The 26,066-nt window shown below is 50.3% G+C and overlaps 2 protein-coding genes across 2 annotated transcripts in view; both read right to left on the bottom strand.

The window, feature by feature from the left end:
* LOC128847462 (zinc finger protein 345-like) overlaps positions 1 to 26,066 on the bottom strand; it is a 430,467-nt gene that overhangs the window by 318,807 nt on the left and 85,594 nt on the right. The window lies entirely within an intron of this gene.
* LOC128847477 (zinc finger protein RFP-like) lies at positions 233 to 24,477 on the bottom strand. Its single transcript, XM_054046927.1, has 7 exons — positions 24,034 to 24,477; positions 14,350 to 14,445; positions 13,568 to 13,798; positions 13,231 to 13,253; positions 12,415 to 12,530; positions 4,077 to 4,136; positions 233 to 2,620 (listed from the first exon to the last, which is right to left on the bottom strand). Exons 1-7 carry the CDS (start codon positions 24,448 to 24,450, stop codon positions 2,106 to 2,108), a joined length of 1,458 nt encoding a protein of 485 aa, XP_053902902.1. The 5' UTR covers positions 24,451 to 24,477; the 3' UTR covers positions 233 to 2,105.

The following is a 26,066-nucleotide window of genomic DNA, read 5'->3' on the forward strand; positions in this document are numbered from 1 at the left end:
CACTTGGGGTGTCTGGAGACACCTTCACTGGGCTCAGGTGTGTGTACTGTACTCCTGGGGGAATTCTGCACCCCAAAATGACCAGTTCTGCACCTTTTAAAATTTTGCAAAATTCTGCATTTTTTATTTGTCAAAATAACACAATACAATCACACCCGTTTCAATTATTTTAGTAATTAATTTCAAAATACTTGTCAGCAGGTATGTCAATAACGCAGGCAGCGAAAAAGATTCTTCCGGGAGTGGAGAGTTAAACCCTAAAACAATGCAGTTCCAGTTGAGGGCTGCTGGAGGGGGCTGCGTGAGGCCTCCTGGCCCAGACACATGCTCCCTTCCCCCCCGCCTGTCCCCAGAGCCCAGCCATGGGGCCCCCTGGCCCAGACACCTGCCTCCTCCTTCCAGAGCCCAGCGCCGGGGCCCCCCAAGCACAGACATCTGCCCACCCTCCCCCAAGAGCTCAGCCCCAGGCTCCACTCAGCACAGTTTTGTCTTGCTGGTGGACGCGGTAAAGCCCTGTCCTTCCTCACCTTTTGTCTCCTGGGCTCGCTCCCATCTCTGGTGGATGATCAAGCCCTGCAGTGCAGTGTGCAAAGCCTCCATCCCAGCCCGGCCACTCAGCTCACTGCAAGAGGGAGAGTGGGCTCTGCAGAGTCCAGCGCCCCAGTGATGGCCAGCAGCTCTGCAGCCCCAATGCTGCACCGAACATGAAATTCTGTTCAAAATCTGCATTGGGCTCAATTCCCCCAGGAGTAAATTTCATCGAGTTTTACACATCATTTTCTCTAGCACTCGTTTTCCATCTGTTTCTTTCTCTGCGTCTCCCCAACCTGTCTCTATTCCTTATCACAGATCATTCCACCTCAGGTTCCCAGTTTATCCCTTAATCTCTTGCTGCTCACCCAGAGCATTTCCCTCCTAAGGATGGGTTTGCGGTCACTCTTCATTTGAGTTTCCCTCCACTTTCTCCAGGCTTCTCTCTTTACACTGGTTGGACTTTATTTTTTCCTTTTTTATTCTTTCATTTCTTCTCTCCTTTAAACCCGCCCTGTGCTTGACTCTCCACATCTTCATCCTGCTGACATCACCCCACCCTCTAACTCCTTCCCACCTAAACAGCCAGTCCTTCATGGCTTGTAGGTCACACTCCCCGGTCCCTTGCTCTCCCACTCTCAGGATCCCTGCTGGTACAGATCCTCCAGATTCTACGCAACCCTCTAAATACTAATTAATTCTGTGTCCCTCCCACCCCCACATCTGCCAGTCCCCACCCCAACTGTTAATTCTCCCCCAACTCCACATCACTTCTGCTCCCAGCCCCTCCATCAGTTCTGACCATACCCAGCCCCCACATCTGCTCCTCAGGGCCCCTCTGCTCCTCCTGCAGCTCTAGGGGTTCTTCACCCCCTCCTATCCCTGAGGCTGCAGGAAGGAAGGGAGGAGGAGCTTCCAAGGGTCATAGAGCTAAGATATCAGAAGGTTGGATTGACTGGAATCCTCCAGGCCATAGGGACTAGGATGACTTGGCTAGAGAAGCCCATTGTTTCATTCCCAGAGGGCTGTTCCCCCCGTGTCTCAGTGACACTGTCTGACCCAGGATTCCCAAAGTCCTCTTGGACCACAGAGGACAGGGCAAACATGCTGCACAATCCCTGGGGCAGTAAGATTGGCTTCTCTGCCTCTCTCACTCCCTGCTCTCTATGATTTGACAGTGCAGAGGCTGCACAGAGTTGAGACCAGAAGCAACCTCCAAGGTCACAGTGATGGCATGATAGATAGTCCACAGGGAGAGGTCATAGAGACAGGGCTGGCTCCAGGCACCAGCTTACCAAGCAGGTTCTTGGGGCGGCCACTTCAGAGAGGGGTGGCACGTCCAGCTGTTCGGCGGCAATTCAGCGGATGGTCCCTCACTCCTGCTCGGAGCGAAGGACCTCCCACTGAATTGCTGCCGCAGATCACGATCGTGGCTTTTTTGTTTTGTTTTTTTGTTTGGCTGCTTGGGGCGGCCAAAACCCTGGAGCCGGCCCTGCTTAGAGACAAGGCTGTGTGAGGCTAGGAAGGCTGATCTCAGGGTCCCCAGTGGGATATGCCCCCCTCCCTGGTGTGTCTCAGCGGCACAGCCTGAGCCGGGATCCCCTCCCCACCCAGAGCCAGCGTCGGATTCTCTCCCCAGGGATGGAGCCCGGTGGGAAAGTGAAGATCGGGGCCTCATCAGCAGCATTGATAAATGTCACCTGCCCCCGGTTACAGTCCAGATAAACCCGGATCCTACTGGGGACCCGGCTCAGGGGCAGGGGGGTTTCAGGGGAGGTGAGAGCCCGCAACTGACCCCCGCACCGCTGCACAGCCCAGATCCCCCCCTCAGGGCTGAGGCTGATCCATCCTTTCCTCCTCACAGAGACTCTTGCCACCCCCACAGCCCAGAATTCCCCACCCCTCACCTCCACCTCCCAACAATGTCTCCCTGAGGTGAATCCCTCACAGCCCAGCACACAGAAACAATAGTCAAATCTCTCAGGGTTGTTGGGCAGTCGCTGCCGTGTGTCTCCCCATCTCACACTTTTCCGATCCTCAGACAGGATGAGTTGGGGATGAGCCGTGTCAGGATCCAGAGTCACATTTGCTGGGGAGAGAGAATCAGAGTGTTAGGGGCAGAGCTCGGCCCTGAGGGAGGCTGGGACCATTTCTCACACTCCCCAGCAGCCCAGTTCTGGCTGGGACAGGCCTGGATCCCAGGGTGCTGCCTCTGTCCTGGGCACCTGAGGCGGAGCAGAGATGTCACTGCAGCTCCTCACTCTGTATCTCATTTGCTTGCAGAAGCTTCAGCTCCGTTCCCCCTCTGCTGGGGCTGCTCCATTCCCAGCAGCACGGACACAGCCAGGAAGGTGTCAGAAGCTTTTGGTGAGAGGGATCAAAAGAGGCAGGTTCCAGCTTTAAATCCCAGAGAGAAGCTTTCTCCCCTAATGCAGCCTCCACTCCCAGGCCACGGAACAGAGAGGAAGGTGCAGTGTGGGGGAAGAGCCACTTAATACCAGAGAGTAGGAGGTGGCATTGGGTGGGATAGCCCCATCCCCAGCCCAGAGAGAAGGGAGGAGCTGACAGTGTCACAGGGAGAGCATCTCCCCAACAGAGGAAGCAGTGAGCAGCTCCAATGGGAGAGTCCAGCCCTGCCCACAGGAAAGGCAGGATGTTGGAGAAGAGCAATGGGGAATGTCTGGGTAAAGCAGAGGGGTGTGTTAGCCCTCAGGGGAGAGAGCTCTGTTCGGGTGCGGCTCAGTGAGAATGAGTGGACATGAACGCAGCACTGTTCATTGTTAGGAGTATTTGACTTCAGTTTGGGATCTCTCCAGGAGCGCTGGAAGCTTGAGAGATGTTGCGGGGGGGACACGAAGTCCTGCTGCCTGTGCCCCCACCCCCTCCATGGCCCTGCCCCACTTCTCTTCTTCCTGCTGAAGCCCCACCCCTTGGCCAGGCTGAGAACCTTGGCCCCTGTGGAGAGCCCCTGACCCTCCACCTGGCCTGGACAAAGGTCTGGGGGTACAGAGAGCAGCTCCCGGCCCATATCCCCGCTTCCCGGAGTGCGCCACCCAGGGCAGGTGGAGGATCCAGGGCTCCCCAGTGCAACTCCCGGGCTGGCAGACGGGCTCCAGTTTTTGGCTTGGCCAGGAGGCAGGGTCTCAGGGGGAGAGGAGCAGGGATGGGGCAACTGAGAGGGGCCAGCACTGGGAAGAGGCTGGAGCTGTGGGCAGGGGAGACCAGATCAGCTGCCCCAATATGAAGCACAGCCACTGCCTGCGATGCTCCATGCCTGCCCAAGGCTTGAGGTTTGGGAGGGGGGGAGTAACTTGGCCCCCTGCCACCAAACTATGCCCATGTTAAAAAGTTGGGGGGGGGCATGGCTCCCTGGTCCACCTTGTTCCTGTGCCCCTGGATCTCCTTACTGTTCAATGTGTTATTTTTAAGGCTGTGTGTGTCATGACCGCTGTCAGTTTGATTGGTAACTTTAGCTACAATCTCATGAAGATGTTTTCACTGGAATTTTCTCATAATTTAAAGACAATCTCCACCTGCAAACTCACCCAGTCTGTGTGCTCCTAGGGGTTCCCCTCTTTTTGTCTCCAGTTCATATGGCAGAGTGTCTGGAGAGGGAAAGGATAAGAGGTGAGATTTCAGGCTCTCCTATTATAACAGCATCACCACTCTGAACTCATAGAGCTGTGTTTTAATTATGACAGAGAAACAGAGACACATTCAGGTATTTAATATTAAAAGGTCTGAAACCTTCTATTTCCTCTCTCATTCAGGCATCTCCCAGCAACCAACATGATCATCCATGAAGCCTCACAACCATCCCAGGACAGACAATTTGTAAGTGAGATTTACTTTTCCCCTCATCATCCCCTCCCACCCTTCAGACTCCAGTTGGTTTGTCTCATTCACTTGCTCCCTTTTGTCATATCCTAGACCCAGCTCATACAAAGACTTTGGCATAAAAGTAACTTTATCCACTTGGTTCCCTTTGACAATAACGGTGGCTGCAGGGGCCGGTGCAGACCTTGGCACAGGCTAAGGAAGTTCTGAAGCCAGCCAGAGTTACATCCCTATGACAATGGCCCCCATGTGTCTTGGCCACTGTGCAGAGTGTTAGAGGCCCAGCTTAACACTGCCCACCTCCCTTTATCCCTCATCCACCCCCTCCCTCTTCCACTCCATGCTCACCACCCCCACCCCATTCCCAGTCCTCTCAGGAACATGCCTTGTGCCTGCAACTCCTGGGGAGGAGGCACAAGAGGCTCCTGTGCTGGAGGGATCCCTCACCATGGGGGAGGAGCTTGCTCCTTCCTTCCTTACAGCCCATTTGGGCCAGACTAGCTGCCGTATGGAACCCAAGCGCAGTGAAGGGTCCAGCTTTTGGACAGACCAAGATTGAGCATTTATATTGACTAACTTAGCTTTGGCCTGGACTCTGGTGAGTAGTTTGCTTGACATAAGGGAAATGTTGCCTTAAGTGACCTTGTTATTAAGTGATGTGTTCATAAGTTGCTATGTGGGACAAAGAGATGTTTTGACCACACAATGTGCTTAAAGACAACAGACACCCTACATGTACTGCCAAGGAGAAGTTAGCAAAGTCCACAACACCTATGCAGAGAAGAGAATAGAGACATGAAAATAGCTTTGACAGCAAAAGCCCTGCCTTTAAAAAGCTCATGCATGTGTAGTGTATGAATTATAAAGGTACTTAATATTCATAACACTCAAAGGTGATTGGAAAAGAAAATACAGTTACCTTTTCCATAACTGGTGTTCTTCAAGATGTGTTGCTCATGTCCATTCCACAGTAGGTGTGTGTGCTCTCCACGTGCACTGGTGCCAGAAGTTTTCTCCCAAGGAGTACCCATAGGGGAGTGCCCCTAGTGACTCCTGGAGTGGCACCTGCCTGGCGCGGTATAAGGGTTGCTGTTCGCTCCCCTCACCCTTTGTTCCTTCTTGCCGGAAAACTTCGACAGTGGGGAAGGAGGCCGGGATGTGGAATGGACATGAGCAACACATCTGAAGAACACCAGTTATGGAAAAGGTAACTGTCTTTTCTTCTTCGAGTGATTGCTCATGTACATTCCACAGTAGGTGATTCCCAAGCGATACCTGTTGGGAGGTGGGTCGGAGTTCACAGACACTCGGGATGGAGCACTGCCCTGCCAAACACGGCATCCTCCCTGGTCTGGGAGATGATTGCATTATGCGAGATGAACTTGTGGACCAATGACCATGTTGCAGCTCTACCAACATCCTGAGTAGGGACGTGAGCTAGAAAGGCGGCCGATGAGGCCTGTGCCCTTGTCGAGTGTGCTCTCACAATTGGTGGCGGAGGGACTCCCGCGAGGTTGTAACATGTATGGGTACACAAAGTGATCCAGCTGGAGAGCCGCTGCGTGGAGATCGGTTGACCCTTCATTCGTTCAGCCATGGTGATAAACAACTGTGTAGATTCCTGAATGGTTTTGTCTGTTCCTGGTAAAAAGCCAGGGCCCGTCTCACATCTAGCATGTGGAGATGGCACTCCTCACTAGATGGAGCTCCTCACTAGACGTGTGAGGCTTGGGACAGAGGACTGGAAGGAAGATGTCCTGGCTCATATAATAGACTGAGACCATTTTGGGGAGGAATGAAGGATGTGGGCAGAGCTGGACCTTGTCTTTATGAAAACCATATACGGGGGTTTGGAAGTCAAGGCCAGGAGCTCCGAGACTCTTCTAGCAGAAGTGATTGCCACGAGAAAGGCTACTTTCCATGAAAGGTTGGACTAGGAACATGTGGCAAACGGCTCAGATGGAGGCTCTGTCAGCTTGGCCAGAACTAAGTTAAGATTCTACTGTGGAACAAGGGCTCTAACATAAGGGAAGAGGCACTCCAAGCCCTTAAGGAATTGACCGGTCATGGTGTGAGGAAAAAATACTGTGTGGCCAGGGGCAGCAGGTTTCTAGAAATTTTGGTTGTGCCCAGAACGCCCAGAGCCTGCCCTCCCAAACTCTGTCCCCCACCTGCCAAAAGCTCTGGGAAGGAGTTTGGGTGGGGGAGGAGGTCTGGGGTGCAGGCTCTGGGCTGGGTCAGGAGATTGGGGTGCAGGAGGGGTGCAGGCTCTGGGAGGGAGTTTGGGTGTTGGTTCTGGGCTGGGGCAGGGGGTGGGGAACAGAGGAGGAGGGGATGAGGGGTGCAGGCTCTGGGCTGGGGCAGGGGGTGGGGGTGCAGGAGGCGGGGGTGAAGGGTGCAGGCTCTGGGCTGGGGCAGGGGGTGGGGAGCAAGAGGAGAGGTGAGGGGTGCAGGTTCTGGGCTGGAGTTTGGGTGCAGGCTCTGGGCTGGGGCAGAGGTGGGAGGTGCAGGTTCTGGGCTGGGGCTGGGGGTAGAGGCTCTGGGAGGGAGTTTGAGGGTGTGAGCTTGTGTGTGGGAAGGGGGTAGGGGTGCAGGCTCTGGGACGGGGTGGGGAGTGCGGTGCTTACCTGGGGCTCCTAGGCAGAGTGGGCAGGTCTCTGTGTGCTACTGCCCCCAGGCTCCATCCCTGCAACTTCCTATTGGCCACAGTGGTGCTCAGAGCAGCGCATGGAGACAGCCCCGCTCCACCCTGCCCAAGGGCCACAGGGAGGGGCCGGAAGCCACATGGAGCGAGCAGACAGGAGGCCACTCAGCCCCACTGTGCTGCTGGTGGTGGACAGGGGCCCTGGGCCATTTTAAATAGCCCAGGGGATGGGGGGGAGCACCCAGGGGTGGCAGGCGGGGCTGTGGGAGAGACCCAGCCCCAAACATTGCTGGAGCCAGGCCCCGGGCCAGGAACATTCCTGGTGCCCAGGCATCACCAGCCCATATAACTTGCCACCTATGTGTGTGGCCTTGCACAGGCGGGTGGAAAGCCAATATGGCTGCCAGGTGCACTTTGACGAATGAGGGCCCCAGACTCTTGGCTCTTAGATGAAGGAGGTAATCCAGTATTAGCTGGAGTGGAGCAGCCACTGGTTAGACGCCGTGATCGGCAGCCCATCGACAGAACTTTGACCATTTTGCCAGGTAAGCCTGACATATGGAGGGCCTCCTGCTTTCCCGGAGGACTGGCTGGATGCCTTCCAAACAGGTCCTTTCCTCTTGGTCTAACCACTGAGCGTCCATGTCGTGAGGTTGAGGGCTGCAAGGTTGGGGTGGAGGAGGTGACCTTGGTCCTGAAAGAGAAGGTCTGGGTGGCCCGGCAGCGGCCCCGGGGGGGCAACGGACAGGTCCATCAGAGTCCCATACCAGTGTTGTCTGGGCCATGCTGAGGCAATCATGAGGATGCAAGTCTTGTCCTTCTTGATTTTTTGCAAGACCTTGCTGATCAAGGGAATTGGAGGAAAGGCATATAGCAGCTGGCCTGACAAGGACAGAAGGAAGGTGTCGGAGATCACACCCTTGCCCAGGCCCCTCCTGGAGCAAAACTGGGGGCACCTGAGGTTATCTGGTCATGAAGAGATCCACTTGGGGAGTGCCCCACCTTTGGAAGATCATGTGCACCACCTCTGGGTGCAGCGACCACTCGTGCTGGGAGGAGAAGTCCCAGTTCAGGTGATCTGCTCGAGAATTCCGGATGCCAGGTAAGTGGTGGATTTCCAAGTTGATATTATGGGTGATGCAGAAATCCCACAGCAGGAGGACTTCCTGGAAGAGGGCTGTAGAGCGGGATCCGCCTTGCCCGTTGATGTAGAACATTGAGGCCGTGTTGCCCGTGAGAACGCTGACTACCCTGCTTGCAAGGCACGAGTGAAAAGCCATGCAGACCAGATGGACTGCTCGGAGTTCTTTGACATTTATGTGCAGGCCCAGTTCCTGCACAGACCAGAAGCCTTGGGTTTGGAGGTCTCTAACATGGGTTCCCCACTCCAAGTCTGACACATCGGACACCAGTTCTATGGTGGGAGAGTGGCTCCTGAATGGGACCCCTTGATGCATGTTCTCCAGCGTGGTCCAACAAAGGAGGGAGGTGAGTACGGTCTTGGGCACGGTGAAGACTTTGTCCAACCTGTTTCTGGACTGGGAAAACGTTGAGGCCAACCAGAGCTGAAGGTGCCGCATTCTGAGTCTGGTGTGGTGTGCCATGAATATGCATGCTGCCATGTGGCCCAGGAGCTGGAGCACACCCTGGCCATTGTCACGGGATACCTCGAGATTGCCCTGGTGAGATCCCTCAAGGTTCCAAACCTGTCCAGCAGGAGGGAAGCTCTGGCTGATGTCGAATCGAGAATTGCGCCAATGAACTCTATTTGTTGTACCGATACCAACGTAGATTTGATGTTGTTTACCAACAGTCCCAGTGCGGTGCACATGGACAGCAAGAGTGTTATATGATCCTGTACCTGCGACCTAGAGCTGCCTTTGACCAACCAGTCATTGAGATAGGGAAGATCTGGACCCCCCGATGTCTGAGGTAGGCTGCCACCACAGACATGCACTTTGTGAAGACTCTGGGTGCCGTCAAGAGGCCAAATGGGAGAATGGTGAACTGGTAGTGTTCCTGTCCTACTGTGAAGCAGAGGAAACATCTGTGGCCCTCAAATATGTAAATGTGAAAGTACGCATCTTGAGATCAAGGGCAGCATACCAGTCTCCGGGATCCAAGGAGGGAATGATGGAGGCCCGGGAGATCATGCAGAACTTGAGTTTTACCATGTACTGGTTTAGTCCTCACAGATCCAGGATGGGCCTGAGGCCCCCTTTGGCCTTTGGGATAAGGAAATAGCGGGAGTAGTAACCTTTGTTCCTGAACTCTGCAGGCACCACCTCCATCGCTCCTAGGTGAAGGAGCTGTCTCACCTCTTGCTCGAACAGACTCTCGTGAGAGGGGTCCCTGAAGAGGGATGGGGAGGGAGGGTGGGTAGGTGGAGTAGAAAGAAATTGGAGGGTATAGCCCTGGGAGATGGTCCTGAGGAACCAGTGGTCTGAGGTCAGCAGTTGTAGAATGGATGAATGAAATTGTTTTTAGTTGTTCACTTTATTAATGTAACTTCATAAGTAAAGTTTTATGAATGAAATAACATTCACTCATAAAACCGGTTACCCCAATAACTGGCTAATTGACAATTAAGATGCTAGTTAAGAGCCACAGCGTTTAGCCAGTTGCCCTAGTAAATTTCACTGTCAATCCAATTCCTGCTTAAATCACTGACTTGCTCTGTTTCAGTATTGTAATTTCTGTTCATTGTTTGCCATTCATTACACTTGTCTACTTCTGTTCACTGTTTGCCATATTGTAACTCAAACTCCATTTTACAACGCCTACTCCATTTTGTAAAAGCTTGCTGCAACCTTCATTTTTGCAAACCCTGCTGTAATCTTATTAGTTTAGTTTAGATGTGTGAATGAGGTATGTATCGGTGATGAAATCAACCTCCAGCACCAGTCCGTCCTGATGAAATCAAGTTTAAACACCAAGGGCTGAAGATGCAGACAACAGCCCTAACAAAGCAAGAAGAGTCCACCCTAAAAAGAAAAGAACAAAGGTACAATTGAAGGAACATCGAAGCCAGGTCCCAGGCTGAAAGTCATGTCTGCAATTGACGGGTGATCAATCACACCAACCCCAGAAGCAGTGTGACAGAGCAAGACCTATAGACTCTGGATTCAAACTAAAGCCTACAAAAAGGATGGGTGCGATGGAAGACTTTGGAGGGTAAAGTTCTGCTGCCAACATGGAAGGGCATCAGTGCATGCCCAACAGAGACCCAGTCCTTCCTTGTGCCCGGCTTTCTTGGCCAGTTAGCCGCCACAAGCTACGAACCCAAGCCACGAACTCAAGCTACATTCAGGACTGGTAACTATCTAGCAGCTGCAGAACATTTGATGTGTGTGTGTATACATAGGTATTAGATATTAGTTATTGGTCATAAATCAAATCGTGTTATCATAATAAATGTGGCATCTTATCTTGTCCCCTGAAACAATCCGGTGTAGTTTTGTCTGCATAACGCAGTGACCACTCTGGGAGAAATGTGTAGAGACGGCTGGAGAAGGGTAGGATGGGTGGATCCCTGGTGCAGACTGGTAAGTCGTCCCCGGGCGTCCCATCAAAACGTGCACTTACCCACCTGCTTGCCCTTAAACGGGCCAGGCTGGGGGGCGGACTGAGACTGCCGCTGTGAATGCTTGTTATAGGTTCTAGATTTCCTGTAAGAAGGTTCATGTCGGGAGTGGGTGGCTTGGCTGGGGGCTGCTGAGGCTTAAACTTGGTCTGGCTGGGGCCGGGACATAGAGGCCAAGAGTCTTTAAGGTCATGCGAGAGTCCTTCAGACCATGTAATTTTACATCCGTTTGCTCTGCGAATAGGGCCTTGCCATCGAAGGGGAGGTCTGTGCCTCATTGGACAGCCCGGACAAGAGGAGCCAGGACACCCTCCACATGGACACCACAGAAGCCATGGTTCTTGTTGCCATGTCTGCCACATCTGAAGCTGCCTGAAGGGCTGCTCTGGCAGCAGCGGTGCCCTCCTCCACCAGGACCTTATACTCCTTCCTATCATGTTCCTGGAGGGAGTCCGTAAACTTAGGTATTGACCACACCAAGTTAAAATCATATCTGCCCAGCAGGGCTTGGTGGTTTGCCACCCTCAGCTGAAAGCTTGAAGAGGAATAAAGCTTTCTGCCAAGCAAGTCCAGTCTCCTTGAGTCCTTATTCTTTGGGGTGGGCATGGGCTGGCCTTGGCACTCCTTGTGGTTGACCACCTCGACCACCAGGGAGTTGGGGGCGGGGTGAGTATACAGATATTTATGCCCCTTGACGGGCACAAAATACTTCCACTCTGCCCTCTTAGAGATGGGGGGCAAGGAAGCTGAGGTCTGCCATAGGACAGTGGAGATTTTCGCCATCCCCTCATGGAGCGGGAGGGACACCCTAGCCGATGCTGTGGCTGAGAGGACATCAAAGAGGGAGTTCGATGGCTCCTCCACCTCCTCAGCCTGTAAGTTGAGGCTTGAGGCCAGACTTTTCAGGAGTTCTTGGTGGGCCTGTGTGTCCTCTTGGGGAACAGGAATAGGGGGCGCCATAATGGCCTCATCCGGGGAGGATGAGGATGGAAGTGCGGTGCCTGGCCCCCTTCTGAGTGCAGGACCGGAGAGGAACGTTCCGTTGACCCCTTCCTGGGGGGTTGAGAGCAATCACTCAAAGAAGAACTAATAAATATATAATATGGATGTGTATAATATGTCAGACATTGTAAGAGGTAGTCAGAGCATCATAGGAGAAATCCTCTGTGACCCACCTATGCCCCAGCTAGGGCTGTCCTTAGGGGGCTGTGGGGCCTGGGACAACCTACCCTCCACCCCAGGCCCTGTCCCTGCCCCCCTTTTCCCACCCCATTCCGTCTTCACTCCACCCCCATTCCACCCCTTCCCCCAAGCCCCACCCCCCTTCTCTCCTGAGCAATGTGGGGAGCAAGCGAGATGGAGTGAAGTGGGGCTGGTCGCGCTGCCGCTGGCCCCTGTGCCACCCAGGCCCCGCGTCCTCCTGAAATGGGGAGCGAGGCCACTGGCCCCTCACCTTCCAGGACCCGCATCCCCCTGACGTGCAGGCCCCCCCAAAGCGTGGGGCTCAGGGCAACTGCCACAAACTGTCCAATGGACAGTGGCTCTGGCCCCAGGAGAAAGTAACTGGGCAATAGTTCTTTCAGTATGTCTGTCATTATTTACTCTAATAATAATTGTAATGGCAAGACAGGCTTTTGGTAAAATAAAGGTTTGAATTAATCCACCTGAGTGACTTGGACCCCAAGTGTGTGATATTCTCACCCAACAATTAAATAGAAGTATCATCTAATTATGAACCAATTGGCCAGAACCATTCTCATCCCTCAATCTCAGAGGCTTATCCCAATTCCCCGCACGCCCCCAGATTCCTTCTAGGTACCTTTGAACTCCCTCAGAGTCTCCATTAGAGCAACAGTTTTCTGGGAGAAAACATGGAGCCCCTTTTCCAGCTCAGGAGAAATCTTCACTGACTGCTGGAACTTCCCCTTCTCACACCTGGAGAGAAATAATTTCACATGGTTCTATTTCATTTAGTGACGCATTATAAGTTGTTGCTAGTAGTGAGTCGCTGTTCTCAAGGGCCTAGAGTTAGAATTCCTCGACTTCTCCCAGCCTTAGTGCAGGTGCAATGCAAGCCATAGCCATGCAACCTTCCCCTCAAAGGACCAGCTCTGGGGATCAAAGGGGATGTGAGTCTCTATAGCAAGTTCACTCCTTGGCCTCCATGCTCTGAGGGACAGGAGGTTTCCTTGTTAAGTGTTGTAGAAATCTGTCAACTAGGAACTAGACTGAGACACCAACTCCCCACTCCCCAGCTCATTCCACACAGGTCTCCAAACTGTCCTCAGGTCGGAAAGACTCTTGACCACTGCTGCCCTGGGCTGAATGGTAACCAGGGCCCCAGCAGTGACAGGCCCATATTCCATCCCCACAATCCCAAGGAAGCCAGTCCCCCATGGATGTGACATCTCTTGGAAATACTGGAGGTCAGTTTTTCCACCGAATGGAGAATTCCAGAGTCTTTTATAAAAGGGTGATAACCTCATGATGAAGTTGATCAGAGAGATTTGTATTCAGAATATGACCTTCCCCACACATTTTGCTGTAGAGCCCTGGGGAGATGTGGTGCTAACATCACACCAAGCTCTTTCCCAGCATTGAGAAGTGTGAAGGGGAATGAGAGAGAAACACGTACCTGCTCAAGGTGCTTCTGACATCCTAGAGGAGAGGGAGAGGGAAAGAATTTCAGTGTCACCTTACACATACTTAATTTTCCAAGAAAGTGATTTTGAAATACGGGTAAGAGAGACCCTGCCCTGACCACATTGCCATATATTCACTGAAGTAATGGGGCTATTGTCTCTTTTAATATCTCTGTGTCTGTGACTCTGCAATGACCAATGGTCATTCACATTTCAGGAATGCACACACTGAGTTACACTGTGATCTCTGACTGTTGGATCCCGTGCCCATGTTTTAGGAGCAGTCCTGTCCCTGTAGTGGGATTTGCAGTATTTCTAACTCAGTCTCACCTGCAGGAATTCACTCGCTGGCTTCTTATACTTCCCTTCCAGCTCGCTGATCAACTTGCTGAGACAGGAAATCTCCTCAGAGAGTTTGGTGATATTTTCCTTCTCTATCTTCACAATCACCTCTTCCAGCTTTTCCAGCTGGGCCAGCAGGAGTCGCTCTTGTTCCTCCAGGAACTGCCGCAGTTGCTGAAATTCAGACACAATTTTCTGCCTCTCCTTTTCGATGTGTTTCTGTAAAGCAACAGGGAAATGGCTGGTCAGGGACATGGCAGCAGGCTGGGGTCCTTCCATCAAGTGTTGAGTGTGCAGAGGGGAGAATTTCTTTGCAAACCCTAACATTTCTGACACTTGACTCTCCCCTGTGGTCACTTGGGAGAGGATTCTCTCTCATCTTTTTCATTTCTCAACAGTGTGTCTGAAAAGGGATGTTTCCATATCTGATGTGGGTAGGACATTGTGTTATCAATGGCCTCTGAGCATGGAGACCCAGAGCAGCAGAAAGCAGGATTCAGCATTACACTGACAGAGGTTCCAAGGGAAAAAAGGAATCAAAGAATTCACCAACGCAAGAAATGCTGCAGACACAGGGAAAGTTACAAGGGCTAGAAATTGACTCATTCACTGAGATGAAAGCTTAGATTCTGCACATGAACCTAACATAGAAAATCTAGGATCACGGAGAAACACACACAAACCCACATTCTCCAAGGCCACACAGAAGTCTTCTTCCAAAGAGACCTCCCACTGCCAGTCCCTGCCAGTTAGTGAAAACAGGTACCTACCAAATTCTTCCAGCTTTTCTTCTCTCCAGTCTCTTTTAATCCCAGCAGCTTTTCTCTCTCTTCCCTCAGAGTCTTCAAATGGGCCCGGATTTTTCCCTGTAGAAACAGAGATGATTTGGGAGGTTTTATTTTGAGGGCTGAGAGGGGTGTGGAAGGGATGTTTTTCCACCCAAACCCAAGGTGAATGTTGGTCCTAATCACTTGATGACATTAGGGACACCAAAGAAATGAAACCTAACAATGAAGACTGGCAGTGTGTCATATTCAGGCTTATTACCAGTTCAGATTCAGTCTTTTTAGTAATTAGAGAGAGACCTCCATTATCCAAGCTTGACTGGTATTTATTAATTAATTACTAGTGTGATGGGTTCGGTCACAGAAACCCCTTTGGGAACTGCCACCTGATGTGCTGGGACTACGTTTAAGCCCGTTTTCCCTGGCAGCTTGGGACTTCAGTGCCTTGCCTGGTTGTGCCAGACACGCTAGCCTGCTACAAACACAGACCTAGGTCTGAACCACGTTCCCCAAAAGCTTCGGGCTTAACTGAAAACAGCTTAAGAAGTGCTCCTGTCTCCAACACTCAGGGTATGTCTACACTACGAAATTAGGTCAAATTTATAGAAGCCGGTTTTATAGAAATCTGTTTTATACAGTCGATTGTGTGTCCCCCCACATAAAATGCTCTAAGTGCATTAAGTCGGCAGACCGAGTCCACAGTACCAAGGCTAGCGTCAACTTCCGGAGCGTTGCACTGTGGGTAGCTATCCCACAGTTCCCGCAATCTCCACCGCCCATTGGAATTCTGGGTTGAGATCCCAATGCCTGATGATGCAAAAACAGTGTCGCGGGGGGTTCTGGGTACATATCATCAGGCCCCTCCCCCTCCGTCAGAGCAACGGCAGACAATCAATTCGCGCCTTTTTACCTGGGTTACCTGTGCAGACAACATACCATGGCAAGCATGGACCCCGCTCAGCTCAGCTCACCATCACCATATGTCATCTGGGTGCCGGCACACGTGGTACTGCATTGCTACACAGCAGCAGCTAATTGCCTCTTGGCTGTAGACGGTGCAGTATGACTGGTAGCCGTCATCAGCGATCTGGGTGCTAGCAGATGTGGGGCTGCATTGCTATACAGCAGCAGCTCCTTGCCTTTTGGCAGTGGATGGTGCATTACGAATGGTATCCATCATCGTCGTACTCCTCAGTGAGTTCGGTCAGAGGCATGTGGGCAGACATGTTTTGTCTCCTGGAGACTCAGTCCTGCTGGTAGTCCTATTGAGCAGTCTTGACGATGATGGCTAGCAGTCGTAATACAGCATTTTCTGCCAAGCACCCAGACGATGCCGATGGCTATCAGTCATGCTGCACCGTCTGCTGCAAGCTTAAGATGTAAAAAATAGATGGACCAGATTTGTTCTGTATTCATTTGCTTCCCCCTCCCTCTGTGAAATCAATGGCCTGCTAAACCCAGGGTTTTGAGTTCAGTCTTTGGGGGGACCATTCTGTGTGACAGTTGTTTGTGTTTCTCCCTGATGCACAGCCACCTTTGTTGATTTTAATTCCCTGTAAGCCATGTCATCACTCGCCCCTCCCTCCTTCCCTCCGTCAGACAATAGTTTCATGCCTTTTTTCAGCCCAGATGCCATAGCACTGGGATCATGGAGCCCACTCAGATCACCGCGGCAATTATGAGCGCTATGAACACCACACACATTGTCCTGGAGTATATGCAGAGCCAGAACATGCCAAAGCAAAACCAGGTGAGGAGGCGATTGCAGCGATTGCAGCGTGGCGATGATAGTGATGAGGAAATTGACATGGACATAGACCTCTCACAAAGTACAGGCCCCAGCAATGTGCAAATCATGGTGGAACTGGGGCGGTTCATGGCGTGGAACGCCGATTCTGGGCCCGGGAAACAAGCACAGACTGGTGGGACCGCATCGTGTTGCAGGTGTGGGACGATTCCCAGTGGCTACGAAACTTTCGCATGCGTAAGGGCACTTTCATGGAACTGTGTGACTTGCTTTCCCCTGCCCTGAAGCGCCAGAATACCAGGATGAGAGCAGCCCTCACAGTTGAGAAGCGAGTGGCAATAGCCAGGTGGAAGCTTGCAACGCCAGACAGCTAAGGGTCAGTCGAGAATCAATTTGCAGTGGGCAAATCTATTGTAGGGGCTGCTGTGATCCAAGTAGCCAACGCAATCAAAGAGCTGCTGATATCAAGGGTAGTGACTCTGGGAAACGTGCAGGTCATAGTGGATGGCTTTGCTGCAATGGGATTCCCAAACTATGGTGGGGTGATAGATGGAACGTTTCAGCAACATCAACGTGGGATGGCTGGGAAAGGTACATGATGCTTGCGTCTTCAAGAACTCTCGTCTGTTTCAAAAGCTGGAGGAAGGGACTTTCTTCCCAGACCAGAAAATAACAGTTGGGGATGTTGAAATGCCTATCGTTATCCTTGGGGACCCAGCCTACCCCTTAATGCCATGGCTCATGAAGCCGTACACAGGCAGCCTGGACAGTAGTCAGGACCTGTTCAACTATAGGCTGAGCAAGTGCCGAATGGTGGTAGAATGTGCATTTGGACGTTTAAAAGCACGCTGGTGCAGTTTACTGACTCGGATAGACCTCAGCGAAGCCAATATTCCAATTGTTATTGCTGCTTGCTGTGCGCTCCACAATATCTGTGAGAGTAAGGGGGAGACATTTATGGTGGGGTGTGAGGTTGAGGCAAATCGCCTGGCCGCTGATTACGCGCAGCCAGACACCAGGGCGGTTAGAGGAGCACAGCAGGGCGCGGTGCGCATCAGAGAAGCTTTGAAAATGAGTTTTGTGACTGGCCAGGCTACGGTGTGAAACTTCTGTTTGTTTCTCCTTGATGAACCCTCCCCCCCACCCTGGTTCACTCTACTTCCCTGTAAACTAACCACCCTCCCCTCCCCCATTTGAGCACCACTTGCAGAGGCAATAAAGTCATTGTTACTTCACATTCATGCATTCTTTATTAATTCATCACACAACTAGGGGGATAACTGCCAAGGTAGCCTGGGAGGGGTGGGGGAGGTGGGAAGGAAAAGGACACACTGCAGTTTAAAACTTTAAAACTTTAACACTTATTGAAAGCCAACCTTCTGATGCTTGGGCAATCATCTGGGGTGGAGTGGCTGGGTGGCCAGAGGCCCCCCCACCGCGTTCTTGGGCGTCTGGGTGAGGAAGCTATGGAACTTGGGGAGGAGGGCTGTTGGTTACACAGGGGCTGTAGCGGCAGTCTCTGCTCCTGCTGCCTTTCCTGCAGCTCAACCATACGCTGGAGCATATCAGTTTGATGCTCCAGCAACTGGACCATCGACTCTTGCCTTCTGTCAGCAAGCTGACGCCACCTATCCTCTTCAGCCTGCCACTTGCTCTCTTCAGCCCGTGATTCAGCCCGCCACTTCTCCTCTCGTTCATATTGTGCTTTTCTGCACTCTGACATTCTACTGTGCTTTGTCAGCGTGGGAGGACATCTCGAGCTCTGAGAACGTATCATCCTGAGTCCATCGTTTTCTCCTTCTAATCTTCACTAGCCTCTGCGAAGGAGAAACATTTGCAGCTGGTGGAGGAGAAGGGAGAGGTGGTTAAAAAAGACACATTTTAGAGAACAATGGGTACACTCTTTCACGTTAAATTTTGCTGTTCACATTACACAGCACATGTGCTTTCGTTACAAGGTCGCATTTTTCCTCTTATATTGAGGGCCTGCCTGTTTAGTGTGAGAGATCAGTCATGCAGTGCAAGGCAACAGAATTTGGCTTGCAAGCAGCCATGGCAATCCACAGTCTTTTGGCTTTTTTAACCTTCCTAACATGTGGGAATGGTTTCAAACAGCAGCGCCCTCATTTCCCATACCAAGCACCCATTGGGTTGGCCATTTAAAATGGGTTTGCAATGTAAAAGGAGAGGCTGTGGTTTCCGGGTTAACATGCAGCACAAACCCAACTAACCCCCCTCCCTCCCCCACACCCAATTCTCTGGGATGATCACTTCACCCCTCCCCCCCCACTGTGTGGCTAACAGCGGGGAACATTTCTGTTCAGCCGAGCAGGAACGGGCACCTCTGAATGTCCCCTTAATAAAATCACCCATTTCAACCAGGTGACCATGAATGATATCACTCTCCTGAGGATAACAAAGAGAGATAAGGAATGGATTTTGTCTGCATGGCAGCAAACACCAGGACCATACGCTGCCATGCTTTGTTATGCAATGATTCCAGACTACGTGCTACTGGCCTGGCATGGTAAAGTGTCCTACCATGGCAGACGGGATAAGGCAGCCCTCCCCAGAAACCTTTTGCAAAGGCTTTGGGAGTACATGAAGGAGAGCTTTCTGGAGATGTCCCTCGAGGAATTCCGCTCCATCCCCATACACGTTAACAGACTTTTCCAGTAGCTGCACTGGCCGCGATTGCCAGGGCAAATTAATCATTAATCATTAAACACGCTTGCTTTTAAACCATGTGTAATATTTACAAAGGTACACTCACCAGAGGTCCCTTGTGTGCCCTCAGGGTCTGGGAGCACGCCTTGGGTGAATTCGGGGATTACTGGTTCCAGGTCCAGGGTGATAAACATATCCTGGCTGTTGGGGAAACCAGTGTCTCCGCTTCCTTGCTGTGAGCTATCTTCATTGTCTTCATCATCATCTTCCTCGTACCCCAAACCCGCTTCCCTGTTGCATGATTCTCCATTGATGGAGTCAAAGCACACGGTTGGGGTAGTGGTGGCTGCACGCCCTAGCATGGCATGCAGCTCCGTGTAGAAGCGGCATGTTTGCGGCTGTGCCCCGGACCTTCCGTTTGCCTCTCTGGCTTTGTGGTAGGCTTGCCTTAGCTCCTTAATTTTCACGCAGCACTTCTATGCGTCTCTGTTATGGCCTCTGTCCTTCATGGCCTTTGAGACTTTTTCTAATATTTGGCCATTTCATTTACTACTACAGAGTTCAGCTAGCACTGATTCATCTCCCCATATGGCGAGCAGATCCTGTACCTCCCGTTCGGTCCATGATGGAGCTCTTTTGCGATCCTGGGACTCCATCGTGGTTACCTGTGCTGATGAGCTCTGCGTGGTTACCTGTGCTCTCCACGCTGGGCAAACAGGAAATGAAATTCAAACATTCGCGGGGCTTTTCCTGTCTACCTGGTCAGTGCATCTGAGTTGAGAGTGCCGTCCAGAGCGGTCACAATGAAGCACTGTTGGATAGCTCCCGGAGGCCAATGACGTCGAATTCCATCCACACTACCCCAAATCTGACCCACAAAGGTCGATTTCAGCGCTAATCCCATTGGAGGTGGAGTAAAGAAACCAGTTTAAAGGGCCCTTTACGTCGAAAAAAAGGGCTTTGTCATGTGGACGTGTCCAGGCTTAATTTGATTTAACGCTGCTAAATTTGACCTAAACTCGTAGTGTAGATCAGGCCTTAGATACCCAGTGTTAGGATATAGATATTCAGGCCTGTCTGTAAAGGCCTGTACTTTAAGAATGTAGGTCTATGTTTATCATTTAGCTAGTTATAGAGGTATAAAAGAAAGAATCTGTGTAAGGCCTTCTCTCACTGTGACAGTCTGAGACCCTGTTCTTAAGCTAAGGCCTTTGGCTAAGCAGTGGGAGCAGCCCTAAGGTGGGAAGTGTATGGTCACATCCTCACATTCCAAACTAGTCATATAGAAATAAGGTAATCTGGGCCTGTTAGAAAGGTTATCTGATCTATCACCTCCAGAGAAAGGGAAGAGCCTAGAAGATGTAAAAGGAATTTTAGTTCGATAGTTCTCTTTGGTAAGAACTCACTTATCACTAGACATAGTTGGGATACCCTTATGTCCTTATAGAGGTAGTTGTGAAATCCTCACTTCTGTATTGTTTTGTTATTATAGTTCCCATTTTGCTATTGTTTCTTTACATGGTCTCTGTCTGGTTCTGTGATTGTTTCTGTCTGCTGTATAATTCATTTTGCTGGGTGTAAACTAATTAAGGTGGTAGGATATAATTGGTTAAAGAATTATGTTACAATATGTTAGGATTGGTTAGGTAAATTTCAGTAGAATAATTGGTTAAGGTATAGCTAAGAATATTACTATATAAATTAGGGGCAAACAGGAAGTAAATTGGGATTCAAAAATAAGAAAAAAGGAACTTGGATTTAAGCTTGCTGGAAGTTCACCCCAATAAACATTCAATTGTTTTCACCTTCGGACTTCGAGTATTGTTGCTCTCTGTTCATGCGAGAAAGATCTGGGAAGTGAGAGGGTGAAGGAATAAGCCCTCTAACATCTAGTTCCCAATGGGATCAAAACCCCAAATAAATCCTTTTTACTCTGTATAAAGCTTATACAGGGTAAACTCATAAATTGTTTGCCCTCTATAACACTGATAGAGAGCTATGCTCAGCTGTTTGCTCCCCAAGGAATTAATTACTTACTTTGGGTTAATTAATAAGTAAAAAGTGATTTTATTAAACATAAAAAGTAGGATTTAAGTGGTTCCAAGTAGTAAAAGACAGAACAAAGTGAACTACCAAGCAAAATAAAATAAAACACGCAAGTCTAAGCCTAATACAGTAAGAAACTAAATGCAGGCAAATCTCATCCTCAGAGATGTTCCAATAAGCTTCTTTTACAGACTGGATTTCCTCCTACTCTGGGTCCAGCAATCACTCACAACCCTGTAGTTACTGTCCTTTGTTCCAGTTTCTTTCAGGCATCTCTTTGGGGTGGAGAGGCTATCTCTTGAGCCAGCTGAAGACAAAATGGAAGGGTTTCCTAGGGGCTTATATAGTCTCTCTCTTGTGGGTGGAAACCCCTCTATCCCCCTGTGTAGAATTACAGCTACAAGATGGAGTTTTGGAGTCACATGGGCAAATCACACTGTAGTGAGGTGGTGGGATACCCCACAGCCCCTCTAAGAGCTGAACCTCTCCTAATACCAACGTGGGCGGAGCCACTGAGTCTGGCGCCCGCCCCTCTGAGGTCATGGCCCCAACCCGGAACTATAAATGCCCGCCAGCAGAGCTCAGTGGAGCCCATGCTGGCGGAGAGAGCAGACATCCGTGGCCAAGCTCCCGCTTGGGAGACAGCCGCAAGCCGCGACCGGCCTGCTGACTTACCAGGCCTGTCGAGCCTACATCTCGCCCGATATCCTGAGGAGGACTGGCCAAGCCTGCCCTGTGCCAGCTACTCTGAGGAGGACTGGCCAAGCCTGCCCCGTGCCAGCTACCCTGAGGAGGACTGGCCAAGCCTGCCCCGTGCCAGCTACCCCCGAGGAGGAGCCGAGCCTGCCCTGCGCTATCTACCCAAAGGAGCCGATGCTGGTGGAGAGCACCGACGACACTAGGACAGCCCAGGTACCCTACGAGGGGGAGTGTGGAAGTAGCCCGGGGGCAGCCGACCCCAGTCTGGCTGCTGCACTGCCAGAGCTGATGTCAGTGTGTTGCGGCCAGGATCCCCACTGACAGCAGTGAGTTTCCATCACTGCTAGGGCCCCAGGCTGGGACGCAGTGGAGTGGGAGGGCCTACGTCCCCCTTGCCGCCCACTCCTTGGGTGGCAGACCCCCCCCTTTTTCCCCTGGCCTAGAGAGGCTGGGACCTGCTACAAACCGAGCCAGCCCCTGCCCAAGGGCCTGGGTTTCTGACTAACTATTTGATTATTGCTCCACCCTGACCTAGGGCCTGGGCTGCTATAGACTTTGCCTCAGCCCTTGCTTAAGGGCCTGGGTTCTGACCTCTTGGCTCAGCCCCTGCTTACAGGCCTGAGCCCTTAACTGTGTGTCTGCTGTCCCAGACTGCCACCGCACCGGAGCGAGGCGGTGGGATACCCCACAGCCCGCTGAGAGCCGAACCTCGGCCAACACGACTACACACATTCATGCATGACTCAGTTCTTTACAGGCCGACACCATTGTCCAAATGCTAGTTTGAATGTTCCCAGGAAAGCTCAGATGTGGATTGGCGTCTATCAAGGTCCATTGTTAGCTAAGTACCCCCAATTACTTGAATAACCCCTTCACACTATGTTGACCAGATTTGCCTTAGGTGCTTCCTACAGCTTTAAATACAAGCATAGAGCCAACGCCCATAACTTCAGATATAAAAACGATACATGCATACGAATAGGATGAATACATTCAGTAGAACATAATCATTGCAAAGATATGTTACATGGCATATCTCGCATAAAACATATTCAATGTATGTCATATTAATATTCATAAGCATATTTCTATAAACCATTATGGGATGCAACATCACAACTAGTACAGCACAGAACAGGAAACTGGGGTCACGGGGTGGTGAATCAATTAACATGGGTTTCAGAAGATTAACAAAGTGGTACAAATCCCAGAAAGCGCCAGGGCTCGAAATATGGGCTGGGATTCTCCAAGCTGCCCAACTCCCAATTGAATTTCAGCCTTGACGCTCTGGGGATTGCACTGGTTGGACAGATTTGGTCTAAGCATTAAGGCCAAACCCCATTAGACAGTCTTATTTCTGGTAAGATTGGTTGGGGTTTGCCTTAGTGCTGTCCTGAATGCGTTTAGTAGAAATGCCTTCTGGGTAGCTACCCCTAGAATCCCACTCCCTAGTAAAGGTCGCAGAAGCAGTGGATTCTGAGAGATGTGAAAATGCTGCATTGTGGGACTGATAGAACCACTTTGGCTGGTCCTTGCCCACGTACACAATAAAGCAGATGAATGATACTGGTGAGCACCGCCCAAAGGTTAGTTCTGCTGCAATCAGCCTAATCCTAGTGGTATTTGGAATGAGCCTGCACTCTCTGGAGCCCTTTTGTGTGTGGACTCAAAGTGCTTGGGGTCCTCAGAGCATTTAACCAAGTGATCCCCTCTAGTGCAGGCTGGCATCTGAGTTTAAACCCTCATGGAACAACACAGGAATTCAGAATCCCAGTGAGAAACCTCCTCTCCCTGCTGGGCTTCCCTGGGACCTTTATTAAGGCATCTTTCCCTCCTAATGGCTGTACTTCATCACTGCTCAGTGCTGCTGCTAGGGTGGCAGCATTGCCTAGTGGTTTGGGGACTGGACTAAGTCTTGGGATATCTGGCTTGTATTCCCAACTCTGCCACTGACCTGCTGTGTGACCTTGGACAAGTCACTTCCCTCTCTACAGCTCAGTTTCCCTTCACACCTGTTCTCTTGTCTGCAACCTGCTCAGGGGAGGGATTGTCCCTCAGTGTGTTTTGTGCAGGGCACAGATCTCATTTCAGAGCTGTAAGGGCTGCTGTGATCCAAATAAAAATAAGAACAATTATAAACTATGATACAAATCAGTAATAACAGCCACAGCTTGTAAGTTTCCCTTCTCCAGCCTGAAAGCAGCACTCTCACATAAACGGGCCTGCAGCTCTTGTGACCTTACTGATCATTTAACAGCTTCTATTTCATAAAAAGTTCCCTTATTTCACCAGTGGAAGCTGGGTTTGACAAGGATTCAGCTTCTCTCATAAAAGTTGCCCAAGTCAGGTATCTTTAATGACTTTTGTTGTTGTTCATTCTTGTTGCCTTTCTTGCCACTCCGCCAGAACTGCATGATGCAGGTACACTTGGGACAGGCAACTTGTAGTGAAATTAACCTGTAATTAAAATCCAAAGTTATTGCCCATTAAACTTGACAGCAATTCCCTACCTTGTACTCCTGGACAGCTTCTTCTATGGGAACCACCTTGTGAGCTCTGTGAGTCGGGGATAGATGGCAAACCACACAGATGGGGGTTTGGTCCTTTTCACAAAACAGTTTCAGAGTCTCCTGGTGTTCCCCACACACCCTCTCTCCTCCTGCTCCCTTTGCTGCCTGTAAACTCAGCCGTTTGGCTATTGCTACCATGTTTGCCAGCTGCCTGTTGGGCCTGAGGTTTCTCTGTTGCACAGTTTCTCTGCATTGAAGGCAGGAGGCGGCTGTATCGGATCCCTCCCAGTAGTGCCTGATGCAGGCTCGGCAGAAATTGTGCCCACAGTCTATTATCACTGGGTCCTTAAAATACTCCAGACAGATGGGACAAGTAGCTTGTTCCTGCAGACTTTCCATGGGATTCTCTGCGGCCATGGCTGCCTCTGGACAGTGTAACAGGGTTAGTTTCACTTTTCTGAGCTCAGAAATATGCCCCACCTGCAACACAATTGGGTGTCACCATGTTCCCCTTCCTGGAACTGACTCAGGCTGTTTGCTGAGCTGGGATGAGTTCACTGATAACAAAGTAGTGACTGGTGCCAGGAGGGCAAAGGGGGGCTGGGGGAAGATTGGAGGCACCCTGGGGAGGCACCTGGGGGCACCCAGCTTTAACAATTAAAATCTGGGATGGAACGTGATCACACATGCCACCCCCCATATGCCTCTACAGCTCTTTTGATCCTGTGGAGAGTCACTGAGACTTCACAGAACATCAGCAGCCCCCTGTCACAATGTGTTTGCAAGAGCAGGGTCTGGGTGTGTCTAAGGAAGGATAGTCAGGCTAGTGTGTGTGTGTATCTATAATTTTGCTGTATAATATTGGTGTTTGTTTTTAAGCATTTTTTCTTTATTGAGTGAAATTTTCACAGTTGCAGAATATGATGGGTTTGGAGCTTTGTTTTTAGATTTTTCTCAATTTAAATTTTCACACTTGTGGGAAATTAGTGGGGGATAAAACAATAGCGGGTCAGACTACAATTATTTAATGACAGCAGACACTGAGATTCAAAAAGTTAAAGCTGTGTACCCATTAAAACACAAATTGTCAACATCACACGTCAAAAGATGCAAAGTAACTCTCCTTAAATCAAACTCGAATAAGTTCTCATGCGGCACGGTTCCTTTTGTGCCTGTCGGTACATTCTGATTCTCGTCAATGGAAATATATTGTCATTGGTTTGTGTGTGTAAGGTGAAATCAACATTTATCACCGTTTACTGATCAACGCTAATCCTTCTAAACCTAGTGATATTAAATCCACAGGCTAAAAACTTTGGTAATCTGGAGTCCATGTTTCAAAGGCCTGATTCTCATTTACTTTAAGGCTGCTCTTGCTCAATGTAAACAGGCCTTAATGCAAAGTGTCACCACCTCTCATGATTTTATCACGAGTCTCGTTATATTTGGTGCATTTGCTAAAGCCCTGTTACAGGGTTTATTCCTTCACCCTCTCACTTCCCTGGTCCTTCTCGCATGAACAGAGAGCAACAATACCCAAAGTCTGAAGGTGCAAACAATTCGATGTTTATTGGGGTGAACTTCCAGCAAGTTTAAATCCAAGTTCCTTTTTCTTTATTTTCGAATCCCAATTTACTTCCTGTTTGCCCCTAATTTATAAAGTAATATTCTCAACTATACCTTAACCAATCATTCTACTGAAATCTGTCTGACCAATCCTAACATATTGTAACATAATTCTCTAACCAATTATATCCAACTACCCTAATTAACTTACATCTAACAAAATTAATTATTCAGCAGACAGAAAAAAGTAGAGAAACAGACAGATTAACAATAGAAAAGTGGGGGCCATAAAGATAAAACATACAGAAGTGAGGGTTTCACAACCACAGCTACTGAGAAGTGATTTCTTGCCAGACAGGGTGCTATCAAACTAAGCTTTCTTTATCTGGTGGTGATAGGCACTATCAGGACAGGATTGTATTCCTAACAGCCCAATAGCACCTTATTTCAATGTGACTGGTTTGGAA

This window comes from Malaclemys terrapin, chromosome 13, assembly GCF_027887155.1.
Source record: "Malaclemys terrapin pileata isolate rMalTer1 chromosome 13, rMalTer1.hap1, whole genome shotgun sequence".
NCBI classification, from domain to species: Eukaryota; Metazoa; Chordata; order Testudines; family Emydidae; genus Malaclemys; species Malaclemys terrapin.